The sequence below is a fragment of the Cryptotermes secundus genome, unplaced genomic scaffold (assembly GCF_002891405.2).
Source record: "Cryptotermes secundus unplaced genomic scaffold, Csec_1.0 scaffold186, whole genome shotgun sequence".
NCBI lineage: Eukaryota > Metazoa > Arthropoda > Insecta > Blattodea > Kalotermitidae > Cryptotermes > Cryptotermes secundus.
The window spans coordinates 103076-118717 of record NW_019727393.1 but is presented as its reverse complement, the minus strand read 5'-3'; the positions used below and the strand labels follow the sequence as shown (position 1 = coordinate 118717).

Below are 15642 nucleotides of genomic sequence, written 5' to 3'. Positions count from 1 at the left end.
CCTCCCCCCAAAACGCGGTTTACCACCACATCTACACGAGCCACATCCCAGAAGACTGCTTTCTTCATAGACACCGCCGTGAAAACCTCAAATCTGACAACTATCCTGTTTGCTGACATAATGGGAACACTGTAATTACACACTAAAGAAACAACACAACACAAATATCGGAAAACAGACAACTACAGTTTTCAGAAGCAATGACTACATGCAGATCAGAGTGCCTTGCCACTGTTGGAGGCCAAACGGCTTTGGTTATGATGCCGACAAGCAACTGCAAGACACGTATACAAACCGTCTCGAAAATTCGAAAATATAGGAATTTACAATCATTTTGGTGTTGGTGAACAGTATAACACACGCAGTCACAGGAGCAAGACACAACAAAAGCACAACACACACACGATAGTGAAGGAGTGCTCCAACAGAGGAAGATGGGCGTGACTGGCGTAGTGAGATGCGACGTAGAGATGAGGAATCCGGAACAATTTTAATATTTTTAACGTTTAACATTTGTCAATGTATATGATAGATATATATTCTAGTTATTTTAATGTGAGGACAAGGCATGCAATGAACTAGTTTGGCGTGGATTGAGTAAGCACCTGAAGATGGCATTTTTATGCCGAAACATGTAGTGCGAGTGGGAGAAGGAGATAGATGAGTGTATGCACTGCAAGACGGTTTAAATAAATCATGGATTTTGGTGTTCATTTAACGAGAGGGTGCGCTACATTCAGGCTGTTACATAAACAGAAGTTAACAAGTACTGGGGCCAGCATATAATCTACCAGGTGCGACCACGTGTCCGGAAACCTTCCATCCCTGAAACATTCCATCTATCTTGTCACGTAAGGACGGGCCATTAGGCGCATGCGCAGGACAACAAAAGCACTTAATGATTATTCTGTCGTACGACACATTAACATCACACTCACCACGCACAACTAGCTCAGTGAGTAATGTGGCTGGTTACGAGATGGGCAAGAAGGCCTATTTTGCCACAGCGTGCAAACGACTCTGGGGTCTTAGAGCCTCCTATCCGATGGACATGGGGCTCTTTCCTACGGATAAAGAGGCCGCAGCCTCCCTCCATTTGGACATCATGCCTTCATGCCGTGAAGTACGGTAAAAACCTTGCCTTTTTTTATACTACAATACCCAGCACGTTGTCTTCGCAGTAACTCGCGTTCGAATCTTGGCCGTTTCATCGAATATGCCGAAGATTTTCGTGGTTCTCTCAATCCCTCCTGACAAATGGCGTGAGAATGTCTTAAATTAATCCACAACTCTTTCCTTCCTGCCATATCCTTTGAAATTAATTATTTATTGCCATTAAACTACACACAAATACACCAACGTCATCAAATTGTTCGTGCAAGGGTGAATATTGTCGGGGTTTGGATTCATGACTCAATTTATGGCACACTTTGATACAGCGCGACTACGCTTTAGATATTACTGTCACAGTGTCAACAGTCACGTTGTCGCAGCCGTTACTTGATAACGGGTTCGAAAGGCGAAGTTCCCATTCCACTGGGTTCCCGAACAGTTCCCGTGCCTCAGTTACCATCTTCTAAGAGCAACAACTCACAACGGCTGAACTGCAGCATCCCTCTAAGTTACTTGCTTACGAACCACCTCACTCCACTCACCAGCTCCACTGACTGCACTGCACTAACTGAACTGAACTCGTTCGGTAGCATGATACAGCCTCTGAGCTAACCACACAGAAAATAGCGCCATAAACAGCACTTCCATTGTTGCGTGTCGCGGTAGTTGCCTAGCAACTGGTTTATGTGCCACAATATTCTTCGGTTTTGAAGGATTAATCCTTTAGGCAATATCTCTTTAAAACAGAACTAAAAATACTGACACACACCCTACATACATTCCCAGAAAAGGATCTGTACCCTTGTAAACATTTGAGCGCTGTGAAACAGCCTGCAAATTATCAGTTTTTAAATAAGAAGCAAACGAGAGGCAACAAACTTTTCCAGAATATAAGGTCTACCACAAATCGCACTGCGATAAACTTCCATATTCATCGATCTCACTGATGAGAATTTCAACCTTATAGTATACTAGGCCCACTACATAAATCTCGTTCTAAGGATTTACTTTATTACGTCTAATTTAACAATCAATACAAAAGGATATGGGGGCACTCGGTAGCGTAGCTGGTTGAGGCACTATGCTACAAGTTGGAACGTCGCGGGTTCAAGTCCCGATAAGGTAATTGGGTTTTTTCAATTGACCTAATCCTTCCAGCCGCACTATGGCCCTAGGGTCGACTCAGCCTCTAACAGAAATGAGTACCAGGAATTAATTAAATAATTTTCCTGGTGAGTAAAGCGCGGCCGGCGCGTAAGGCTGACAACCTTACCGCCATCTTTGAGCCGACTGTCTAGATAATGTGGGATCCTCAACGTCTCACGGCCTGGTACAGGGATAGCTTTACTTTACCAAACGATGTGAACCTGAATCACTCCAATTACATGACGACCAACGTGGCAACGAGGCCGAACAATCTGGGTCTTAAAACACTGCAATCGCATGTTGAAATCTCACTCGTAGACCCTTGTATTTCAACGATGACATGCGTACGTAAAAAGAACCTGTATGAATTATTCTGTTATTTACATAAATCACACAGCCTACGTACATCTGCGTTGTAGTAATAATCTCAAACTGCTAACATGCCCGTGTACGTGATGCCTCATAGTCTATTAATTCTCAACCCAGTGAACAGACGCACGAAGTTTCCGTTCACGGCATAAGAGAAACGACAGGCGACAGCCTGGCAAGTCAGCTTCAACTCATCCAGGACATGCGCGGTGTTCATAAACGAATTCGTTACTGCATGTTAGCAGTTCTCTGAACCACTGGAGACAAAGAGATTTTCATAATTTGGGAAGGTAATATGGGGGTCGGCCGGTCACGGTAGCCGAGCGGTCTAAGGCATGTGCTGTCTTCGCTCGCTTGGAAGCCGGGATCGTGGGTTGGAATCCCACTCAGGGCATGGCTGTTTAGTTTGTGTGTGTGCGTTTTTCTGTTTGTGTACAGGTAGATGCCTTGCGACCAGCTGATCACCCGCCCAAGGAGTCCTACCGAATGGGTAAAATCTAGAAAAGCCGAAGTGAACGAAGAAACTCATGGAGGTAGGCCTAGGTCCACTGGGGCTGCAGTGCCAAGGAAAAAAAAATATATGGGGGGCTCTTCAGTATGAGGTTTTCATTTGGATGTTTTTAAATTTAAAGGGGGGGGGGCTGCATGGGAGACAGGCAACAGAAAAGTTGAACCTGTGAACCATTTCGGTATTTGCTTGAAAACAGCGGGAAACCAAGAGGTGCTGTGCCGGGATGACCTGCACCCCCCCGTCGAAAGGTCGGTAAATTAATGAATACTCAAGTGTCCTCGTATATCCATAACAAGCGTGCTTTGCTTACTGTTGTTCAAAATATTGTCACGTGTAGGGGTGACTACAGACGGGGGTTTAGATTGGAGATGGATTTACAGACCACTTACAGATGATGACTACAACTAACTATCACACCATCGCTAATTTCCACGATTTACAAATCACTACAGCACAAGCTAAGTCTTTTATGACTACCGTCTCCACCACTCGTTCCCTGGTAACGGTTTCTAACAGTCGAGATTCTCTTGCTTCTTTGCTAATTGCTTAGACTAAGTCTTCTCTTAACAGACTCCCTTACAACTCTCTTACAACTAACTTCTAAACGTGTCCCTTGTTTATAATATCTCGGCACGGACCAACAGAAAACATTTATCTTCTACTTTTGTTCCAATCGTTTCCGTAGGGATGTGTTTGTTTTCGAAGGCGTTATCCAGTAACGGCTGTGTATACTTGTTTCATAAAAGTCTGCTGCCTAGCAACGAATGTCGTTTCGTTGTTTGTTTTGTGGTCGCTACCCAGTAACTGGTATACACGCTATAATAGTCATAACAATATACTCGTTACAATACACTGGTAAAGAAATTGACTACATTAATCGGCTATGCTTCATTCTTAAATTTTATTTTTGAATGAAAGGCGGGGGGAGGAACTAGCCAAACTCAATAGAGATTAACTAACACTTTGGATGTAGATTTCGCTTCTTAATCCAACGAATGAAATCCAGTTCACGTATGAGACAACACGTCGCCCTCCGTTACGAGATCGGTGGCAGTGTGTTTAAGATCATAGATTATGGCAAGGTTTACGCGAAATCCGTAAGAAAGTTTGTGCACAGAGTGATATAATACAGTATTAATGCATGCAGTACGCTTATCAAACACCATCATACTGAAGGTTATAGCTCGGTCGGCATAGTGACTAGGCTATGGTTACATGACCATCAGGAAGAGATTGTTCTCCTGTCCACATTATCCGGACCGGCTCTGTGATTCACCCACCATCCTGCCAAATGGGCATCTGGGTTCTCTCCCCGGGGTTAAAGCGGCCGAGGCGTGATGCTGACAACTTTCCTCATACTGACGAGATTAAAAATGCGTCGCATTACCCCTCCACTCTCCCATACGTCACTGACACGGACAGATCTATGTAATGTAATCAAACGCGACTCAATAAACCGAAACAATCGTCTTTGTGGCATGGTGCTTAATTAAACAGAGAGAAACTTAACTCTTAAGAGGGCTTAATGCCGGTCACGGTAGCCGAGCGGTCTAAGGCATGTACTGTCTTCGCTCGCTCGGAAGCCGGGACCGAGGGTTCGGATCTGTTTCCTGTGAGGTACGAACTGAATTCTTATATATTATTCTTATACACTGCCGGTCACAGTAGCCGAGCGGTCTAGGGCATGTACTGTCTTCGCTCGCTTGGAAACCGGGATCGTGGGTTCGAATCCCACTCAGGGCATGGATGTTTAGTTTCTGTGTATGCGTTTTTCTGTTTGTGTACAGGTAGAGGCCTTGCGACGAGCTGATCACCCCGCCCAAGGGGTCCTACTGAATGTGTAAGATCAAGAAAAACCGAAGTGAACGGAGAAGTTCATGGAGGTAGGCCTAGGCCCACTGGGGCTGTAGCGCCAAAAAGAAGAGAGAGAAAAAAAGGAGGAGGGCTTAATAATAACTTGTTAATCTGAATGCTATTCAGAGGTTTATTGCGAAACCCAACTGAAATCAGTAAAATCTTTACTCAAAACACATATCTACCGCCCGGATTACATACTAGTGAACACGTAATATCACTTGCTACCTCAGAAAATTCAGGAGCCCCACTAGCCCAATAAGAAGTACAATTTCGCCGAAGTCCCAATGTGCATCCTTATGCCAAATTCCACACTTACTCTACATCTGGTCTGTAGTTTGGGAGATAAAATTTCGTGCAGTAAATGAAGAAATACAGACCGTATGCTTGTGGGGCCGCCCTTATTTATATTTGTATGAGCAACGCTGCGCTGAACGAAGACGTGTTTTGAACACATATTTTAAGGTACGAACTTGAAAATCACCTGGAGTGATCACAATCATAAGTCAGAACTGGATTCCGGTTCGGCCATGTAGTGGCAGTTCAAATGATAATTGCTCATTAAGTGCGCTGCCTTATTCCTAGTTACAGCGCCCGTTCGTCCCGTTTTGCCCGGGACAGTGGCGCCTTTAATAGTAACCCGGTGCCCCCACCCATGTCGGACGGAAATGTCACCCCTCTTCTTTTTAATGTATACAAAATTTGGGATTACGGAGGATTTACGTTTGCTGGCGATCTTTATGCCGATCAGTGGCCGCGCGGTCTTAACGCATGAAATGTCTTCGCTCGCTCGAACGCTGGGCACGTGGGTTCGAATCCGACTAGAGGCATGGATGTCTGTGTGCGTTTATTATTTGTTACTCTGTGTGTAGGTACCGGCCGTGCGATGGGCTGATCACCGTCCAAGGAGTCCTACTGTGTGTAGATTAAGAAACTGAAAAAAGCGGCGAAAGTCCATAAGGGCTGTAGAACCACAGATAGACAGACAGACAGGCAAATTTCCAGGTCCCTTTGTAAATCAGGTGCAGCGATGCCGTATTATTTCATAACATGATTGCTAACAATACAGTTTAAATGCTGGGAAAAGCCATCGAGTAATAACATTTGTGTTTCGCTTCCTCACTTCTTGCATTGTTGTATTTCTTAATATGGAGTTATAAAGCACACTATCTGTCTACCTATCTATGGCTCTACAGTCCTTCTGTTAGACCTGGGCCGCTTTTTCAGTTTCTTAATCCTATACACAGTCGGCAGAACTCCTTGGACGAGGGAGCAGCCACAAATAAACGCACATAGACATCCATGCCTCGAGTGGGATTCGAACCCACGATCCCAGTATTCTAGGGAGCGAACACAGTTCATGCCTTACACCGCGCGGCCACCGTGGTCGGCTAAAGCACACATTATACTGGGACTACTTAAATCCATGTAACTCAAATAACTGACTTCCGCGCAAAGTTATGTAGCCTTTCATTTCTTGTGTAGGCTACCAATTTTATATAAATACCGTATTTACGCATGTATAGGCCGCGTGCGTGTATAGGCCGCAGCACAATTTTCAGACAGAAATTATAGAAAAAATAATTTTCTTGGAATATTATTTCAGGAGTAGAAGACCCTGTATTACTAATTATGAATATAATTTTTTATAAATGAAGTGTGATTTCGAATATTTCGAATATAAGCCGCACCCCAGTTTTCCTCTTGAATTTTTGGCAAAAAATGTGCGGCCTATACATGCGTAAATACGGTATAATATGATGATTATAGAAGATTTCAGTTTTAAAAATCTTTCTGTATATGTTCAAAACGCTTGCGTACGTACGAAGACGTCCACTTTTCTAGGCGATTTGCTTTGACAATTGTGTGCAGTTCCATCGAATGTTAATTGTCCTTTTTATTCCTTCAATCACGGGCACTTTGTTCTTAAGCGTTCAGTTACATCTACGCAATTTCTCGCTTCACTAGCTAGAGCGTACCTATGAGCCTGCTACACACGACTGGTGGGTGTCAATTTGTTAGAGAATTCGCATGTGTATTTAAACTGGCTTCCAAATGGAATGGAACAAATTATCCTTATATTTTTACAGAAAAGGCTGAAACTTGCAAAGAGAATACTTCGGTTTGTCACTTTCGCAAAATCAAAGTACATATACGTCAAGCGTAAATTTAGGCGAGTACACATTTTAAAGATACAAGAACTGGATAAGACGACGAGAACTAACGGTATTTCGCATGCTGGAAATTCAAAATATTAGTTCAAATTTCTGTTCCACAAGGCCAAACGTGTATCAGCACTTGAAGGCACCTGGCATCACTTGTACTAACGCTTTATTTATTTTCTTTCCTTGGCACTACAGCCCCAGTGGGCCTAGGCCTACCTCCATGAACTTCTCCGTTCACTTCGGTTTTTCTAGATCTTACACATTCGGTAGGACTCCTTGGGCGGGTGATCAGCTCGTCGCAAGGCCTCTACCTGTACACAAACACAGAGAAATGCACACATACACAAACTAAACATTCATGCCCTGGGTGGGATTCGAACCCACGATCCCGGTTTCCAAGCGAGCGAAGACAGTACATGCCTTAGACCGCTCGGCTACCGTGACCGGCTAACGCTTTATTGAGAGGCTACAATCAAGACATGTAATTATTTGTACCGATGCAATATTTTTCGTTGTTACGTAACTATTATTCATGGAAACTTTCGAGTATTCAATTAAATATTACTTACTTACTCACTCACTCACTCACTCACTCACTCACTCACTCACTCACCCACCCACTCACTCACACACACGCACACATATACCGGAGGAGGATGAAATAATGGGAGGCTGGAGAAAATTGCAGCATAAGGAGTTCCAAAACTTGCACTCGCCAAATATAATTAGAATGATCAAGTCACAAAGGATGAGCTGGGAATGGCATGTAGCACGCATGGGGAGAACAACACATATAGGGTTTCGGTGGCAAAGCCGGAAGAAAAGAGACTACTAGAAAAACCCAGACGAAGGTGAGAAGATAGTATTAAAATGAATCTTAAAGAAATAAGATGGAGTGGTATGGGCTGGATTCTTCTTGCTCACGATAAGGACCCACAGTAATGAACCTTCGGGATCCATACAATGTTGGGAAACTCTTGAGGAGATGGGTGAATGGGGGATTTCCAAGGACCCAGCTCCATGGTGAGCATACATTTCGCTCATTATTCGGCAGCAATCTCCGTAGCTGGGAGATACGTCTAATCTCTTGCAGTGGTTTATGTGTGTGTGTTGAATGATGAAATTTATACTCTGTGCTACCAACATGAGACAAATTGGTTTCATAGTCCTTATATCCTCTGTGCAAATGGGGATCATATCCGTGTCACACTAAACAAGAGCGGTAATCACGAACAATTACGAAGGCATGGGTTTGCTTAAATGTGATTACTGTTCAATCGTCAACTTCCTGAAACAGGGTTCGTCAGCTTAACCCGGCCAAATTAACAAGAATGAAGCGTTCCATGAAGTGTTTTTTATTGCTAAAATAAGAGCCCGTGCCCACTGCGTCACTTGGTACTATAACAGAATTTACTTGGGGGGGGGGGACAGGGTTAATAATTCTAACGCGTATACTTAGTACTGATCATCACCGCGGCGGCACGGGTTCGATCCCGAGTTTGGTCAAGTGGGATTTGTGGTGGACAAAGTGGGGCTGGGGCAGGTTTTCTCCGAGTACTTTGGTTTCCCCTGCCAATCTTCATTCCACCAATTGCTCCACAATCACCCTCACCTATCTTCTGGGGCTGGTATAATAGGCCAGAAGTGGTCGCAGTACAAGGGACTTAATCCCACACCACTAGCACCACCAACTTCATAAACTATTTTCTAACTTAAATTCGACATACCGGTAAATCATTTCAAAGCTTTCACCAGGCATTTGACACGTCTACAAAATGTTCAAGAACGACATTTCTTTAAAAATATTTGCAAGCACTCTCTAACACAGTCAGGCGTACTATATAAAATGATCGCACATATTTAGTGAAAATGAGAAACAGCATAAAAATGACATGTCACGTAATTCTTCTTACACAAAAATGGCTTCCAACACTGCAATAGCTGGCCACGTCGCCCAAGTTGCCACCGCGACAGCACTCCAACAACGTACGGTAATTTAATCTAAAAATTATCAGAATACACAAGATCTATCCAATTCTCATCTTCCTGAACAGGTAAAACCCAAACGAACGACTTACGCAATATGACGACATTGCAAAATTCTTGCCACTTCGCTTTGAGAAAATTTATTTCACCCACACTCCTTTCAGATCCACCACATTAACTCATCATCCCAATTAGTGAATCACTCACACCACTGTTACAATTAAACCTCAAGTTATTGGATTTTTTTTTTTTTCACGAAACAATAACATCTCACTTGCGCACGTAACTGACTGCATAGCGATTTGCGCTGTTGATGAAAAACAGGACCGATCAAACCTGCAGCCGAGCCGGGCCGCGCAGGCAGTTACGGTAGGGGAACCGACCGGGCCGTGCCGAACTGGGAGCCGTTCTCGCAAATGACAAGGTCAAGTACGCCATCTTTCTTTTTCGTTTTGGTTTCTGTTTTTTCAGTATCCCATACATTAATGGTAATGAAGAGGGAGGGTAGAGGGGAAACAACTCCTGCAGGTTTACGGAGGCGGCAGAAAAATGAATGCGGAGAATAATTCTTCCAACAGGATCTGATGCCTGGTGTTTCAGGAGGGGGCGGGGGGGTACGTGCTTGCTCGTTCTGAGCGAAGTGAGTTCAAAACTGTGAAGCGCCCATCCCAAGCGACCGATAAGCGCAACTTAAAAGGTAACACTCACCTCCAACCAGTACCGAGGTGAAGAAAATATGGATCTCTCTATATCTACTCCCCCACACGACTTCATTGCGCAGTGCTTCATTAGTTAAGCGCAGGGACAACTTCACAATTGCAAATCCACTTTTTGCTTAACCTGAATACAGAATCCATTTCGCTTCCGTTTTACTTGCATAATTTGTGTTCACTGTTCACAAGTTTCAACACCTCACTTATTATGGACTTCGGGGAGGGGGTGTTACACACCCACGAGTGCTGATGAAAAGTCATAAGCGGTTGCTTAACAGGCCAATATCATCTTCGCTTTTCAGAAGACCGAAAATTCATTACCACGTCAAAATCAGACATCATGAGCCAGTCGAATCCACTCCATACCTTCACACCTGTTTTCTCTTCCACCAGTTGGCACAAGCCTCCAACCCACACCTCGGTTTCCCAAGTGATATCCACCTCCTCAGCTTTTCAACGTAAATTCAGTATACATTATGTTCACACCTCATCTTGCTGGCTCAATAAACACAGTAACAGGAAGTGAAGGGTTTATTACAAATGCATAACTGTATTATTAAATTGACAATTACTCGCTCAACTAGTCCTAAAATATTGGGTCAGCCGCAAGCCACCTTGTGCGGTGGACTAAGCTAGACCATGTGTCGCATCAAGTCACGCGAAGATTAACTGCGCCGTTTTCCTGTGATCAGGAGCTGAAACGAGGGCACACTACCCACATAACAAAGCGCCCAGCAGCAGATGCCACGCACAGCAGTGGCCCAATGGATATGGACGGAAGGCTCCGGTACTGGAGATTAAAGACTGCAAATTAATTCAGACTTCAGAGGAAGTGGTAGTGACCTAGTTTTATCGAATGGTAGGGTACTGATAGAAATTTGGAGGAGTGCAGTGGACAGTACTCCAGTTTCACATTCTCTGTGGTGCCTAAAAGCTGGCACAGAGCTCTAAAATATATCACGATCGCCTTTTCTCAACTCGCTCCATGGCGCAGGGTCACTATTGAATACAGACATCTGCTCCGTTCATATCTGTCGATCACCAAAGTCCATTAACATTTTCAGAGAAGGCCGACAGTGAGCCCCTATGACGATCTGCTTCCGGTCCACGCTGTTTCACCTTACCTCACAAACATCAATTTTAATATTACGTAATATTATATTTGAGCATTCTGTTTCACTGATGTATCACTCGCTCATTCACCTCCGTCTTTAATGCAACTTAAAACTGTTCGCAATCTCTCTTTAATTTAAGATAACTTTAAAATCACATCAACTGCTACACGTTTCGGCATTACTTGGCCATCTTCAGGAAAACATCACACTGCACTAGATCTTAAGTCAATATATTTCCATGCTACTGCATTACCGTTGTCCACACTACAATGCGTTTGAGAATAAAACTCTCTTTCCGTTGTGCGTTATTTTCCTTTTGCGCCGTCCATATTTGTGCCCCCGTCGTATGTATGTCCTCACTAGTTGAGTGTATGTCACTTGTATTTAATATTATGTTCCCACTTGCTTTTCTAGTTCACTGTTCTAAATTTCGCTTAAAACTAGTTCCAAATTTCGTTAAAATTAGTTTGAACGTTTTATGGCCTTATAAGGCCGAAACATTTCGTAGAAGTAACATTTAGCGCAACAGAACTCCACGAGAAGAAGAAGTGGCACCTTTCAAGCCTATCTACACGTATCTATGGCTCTATAGTCCTCTGATACGCCTTGACCGATTTTTCAGTTTCATAATCCTATACTCGGTCTGTAGGACTCCTTGGATAGGGGATCAGCCCGTCGCAAGGCGGCTACCTGCACACAGAACAACACAAACAAAGAATAAACGCACACAGACATCCATGCCTTGAGTGGGATTGGAACTCACGATCCGCGTGTTCGAGCGAGCGAAGACCGCGTGGCCACCGTGAGTGTTACAACTCCAAGATTACCCCTACAAATGAAGTCAACATTTCCTACCTGTCATTCTGAATATAACTGCTATATTTACTGCGACAATTCGTTCTGGACTGCAATATTAAGACACGCATCTGTCACAGCACAGCCACATGACGGCAATTTCTTCCATTCGCCACCACGAGCCTTGTTTTTATACCGATTCTCTTCGTTTTGAACTGCAAAACCCTATACGCAGGGAAACAAATCAGATCGTTTATGCCGGACGGTTTCTAGGTTAGGGTCACATGACATAACCTTATTCATAACAAACAGCTCTGACATAACAGAGGAAATAGCACGCATAACTGAGGTACTGATATGGCATTACGAAAGGGAGAAACCATCAATACTCAAGACAGTAGGAAATTACGCAGTAAAAATACTACAACCCCTTATCTATCCAGACGGCAATAAGTATTACAATCAGCAGCTGATGTCTTGGGACACTTTGGGATTCCCAGCGTTGCATTCATATTAGCCCTGCATGTCTCATCGCTCGAACAGTAGTTCCTCCATTTCTTTTTGAGGGGGTTGCAATCTATCCCCTTTGGAATATGGATGGACATCCGCGGTTTTTGCCGCGCCCGCAAAGAAAGTTAAAAAAAAATGTGTCTATTAACTTCACAGTTTCCGCTGTCTGTAACAACTCGTTATCTCTCTACGGACCTTTTGTTGTACCTTGGCCGCTTTTTCAGTTTCTTAATCCTATACACAGTCGGTCGGCCTCCTCGGACGGGGGATCAGCTCGTCGCAAGGCCGCTAGCTACACACAGAACAAACGTACAAAGGCATTCATCCCTTAGTTGGATTCGAACTCACAATCCAAGTGTTCGAGTGGACGAAGACAGTTCATGCCCCAGAGTGCATGGCCATTGTGACCGGCTACTCGACACCTGCTGAATGGATGTTTTTCGGCTGGAAATATTAGGTCAATTGAAAAATCCAGTACCCTCACTGGGAATCGAAACCGCGACTTTCCGCCTTACAGCATAGTGCCTCATCCAAAGTTAGCACGATATTATATTGCTACTGTCGGAAAATTAGCTATAGCCGGCGAAGCATTTCGCGAAATTTTTCGCCACTGTCCGGGGACATTTTATATCTTACTGTTGGTATAGAGACGTTTTAAAGCCATTCATGCACCTGCTGTTATCGTATGGCCTCACAGGGACTAAACTTCCCGCTTACCGGCAGAAATGGTAAGTTTGGGAAGTGGTGGCAACATAATTCGAGGTTCTCAGTGATGTTTATGGAGATTCGTATCTTTCGGGATAGAGCGCCAAGTTATTGCGCAGAAAATGGACCGACATTTCGGAGGAACATGTCGCCTTCATCTTCAGGGTAGATGAATAAGCCAAGGGGAAAAAAGCATGAAGCATATACCAAGCTTTGCTTCCGAGACCCGCTATGTAATTTAATCATGGGTTTCCAGTTCACAGATCCAAATAACGCCATTTCTGCCGCAAATCTCGGAGTATGGAAGAGCACGAACACTGCACTGCCCGTGATACTCCTCACCTGTTGCTTTCATCGACCGAATCATCTCCATGTTCGGTCTATCTCGATGTGGTCTGCAGCTACACGAAAGCGAAGACAAGAACATAGCAGGTTGTTAGTCCTGACAACAGATTGCAAATCAATCAATTAGTGCTGTATATTCAACTATAGACCACTTCCCTCATTAAGGGACAGAGTTACTGTCTGAGGAACCAGTGGCCTACACGAGGCAGCTTTGTCGCTGTTCCTAGAGTAGCTAAAAAACCTCTAAATCTTCTATCAGGTCTATTAGGAGACTATCTGCTCTTCCTTTGTATAAAAAGGTTTATATCCACCGCCGCTTCTTCGCTAGGCAACCTACGTTTAATGCATAGAATGATCACCACACGGAGTTATCGCATTGAGAAAGTAAGAGTACGGGTATTATTTCGCTTTTAGCCTGCTTCCGTTATAAGAAAATGAAGCAAATCATGACATAATTATGCTGTGTTTTCCTCTTTCACATCTGATCGATATTCCCGAAACTTTGCACGTATGTACTGCCTCTGCAGGCTAGTTCATCGCCGTATTTCTTTCGATTTTCCACAATCAGTACCAATAACATGGAGACGCGAACTTGTGAGGTGGGAGCGACACCTGTGCTACTTCAGAACCCTGAAATATATGGTAATAAGCATTCAAAAAAATGAGGTGAAAAAAACCACGTCCGTGCGGAACCACAGATGAACACAGTTCTGCAGCCCAGAGAGCGAAATTAAAGAACTTTGGGCAGTCTCAGTCTCTGCGCCGACTGATTATGAGCTGGGAGGCCGAGGAATCGGGATTCGATTCCTGGCTAGATTCAAAGATTCTTCTCTTTACACGTCGCCCAAACCGGTAATGGGGCCTACCCACCTTTCTATACGTGTCGTAGGTACTATAAAGTTGTTCCCTATGCGTAATTAATTACGCACTATTTCATGACGTCATAGGGGAAGCTGAGGTATAGCTCCAACATTCTGGACCTCGGCACCAGATGCTCCGGCCGCTTTACTCCAGGGAAAGAGCCCCCCCCCCCGGTATCCATTGGATGGAGGCTGGGTGGGCCCCAGAGCGGGTCTCGGCCCTGTGAAGAGAAAAATCTTACCCTTGCCGGGATTTGAACCCTGACCGTCCAGCCAGTAGCATGTCGATATTCCCGTTGAGCTATCCTGTCTTCATGGCATAGTGCTTAATTACTTAAGCACAGGAAGAACTTAGTTTTATCTGGAACAGGGATAGCTCAGCTCGTGTCGCGACCGTCTTCGGGCTCGGGGTGCTCTGGGGCTCACTCAATCTCCTACCCAGTAGGTACCAGGGGCTGTTTCCCCGAGGGTAAAGCGGCGTGGGGGTGAAGCTGACCACTCACCTCCATCTAGTGCCCAGGTCAGGAACTGAGCTATACTTCCACTCCCTCAAACGACTTCTTGGCGTGGTCATTAGTTAAGCACGGGGAGAACTACCTTTGTTACCTCTGCCAATCGCCTCTACCGACCTGTATGTAAGTTATGGAAAGCGTAAGTAAATCAACAACTTTAAATGGCAAAGTTTGCTAGAACATTACTGAACGGCGAAGTGTAAATATTCAGCAGAACTGACCTCGAGCAAGGCCTGCACCGACAACCAGTGCGGTTTATAACGGAAAGCACCCGATACTTGTCTCTTTTTGCATCCCATTCAGGTGCCAGAGTCACGCACGGTTTGGCCGGACCGAGAAGTCCCACACCTGACCTTCGTGAGGTTTAGTTTCTTAGGAGAAAAGAGACAGCTATTATACATTTCAGTTTGAAGTTCATTTCATAACTCCGTCGAGACTACTATGGGAGTGAATATTGAACTGGAAAGGATGTGGAAGGAGGCGGTTGCGGCCCAATTCAGGAAACTCTCGGAATTATACATGGAATTGTGGAAAGTCGAACGCCTTCAGACAGTGTCCCGGTCGTCAAGACTGGAACCGGTCATAACCCAAAAACATGTCAGAAACATTACATTTTTTATTGCTAGTGGGGTGGCACTAAGTCCCTTGTACTGCGGCCACTTCTGGTCTATTGTACCTGCCCCAGATGATAGGTGAGGGTGATTGTGGAGCAATTGGTGGAATGAAGATTGGCAGGGGAAACCGAAGTACTTGGAGAAAACCTTCCCCAGCGCCACTTTGTCCACAACAAATCCCCCTTGACCAGAGTGGGGATCGAACACGAGCCGCCGCGGTGGAAAGCCAGCGACTAACCGCTTGAGCTATGGCACGGCCTAAGCATTACATTACAATCTGAGTCAACTAATTCTGCGGTACGGTACCAACCACTCGTTTATTAGCATAC

The 15642-nt window shown here is 44.6% G+C and overlaps 1 protein-coding gene across 2 annotated transcripts in view; it reads right to left on the bottom strand.

Annotated features, from left to right (window-relative positions):
• LOC111864648 (DNA-directed RNA polymerases I, II, and III subunit RPABC3) overlaps positions 1 to 15642 on the bottom strand; it is a 223548-nt gene that overhangs the window by 136629 nt on the left and 71277 nt on the right. Inside the window, exons 1-2 of one of the 2 annotated variants that reach the window (XM_023852037.2) lie at positions 9237 to 9477; positions 9072 to 9159 (exon numbers count right to left, since the gene is read on the bottom strand). The exons of the other annotated variant lie outside the window; for it this stretch is intronic. Coding sequence (XP_023707805.1) covers positions 9072 to 9159; positions 9237 to 9251 — 103 coding nt within the window. The 5' untranslated portion in view covers positions 9252 to 9477. Of the gene's footprint in view, positions 1 to 9071; positions 9160 to 9236; positions 9478 to 15642 lie in introns of those variants that run through there. 2 annotated transcript variants of the gene reach the window in all.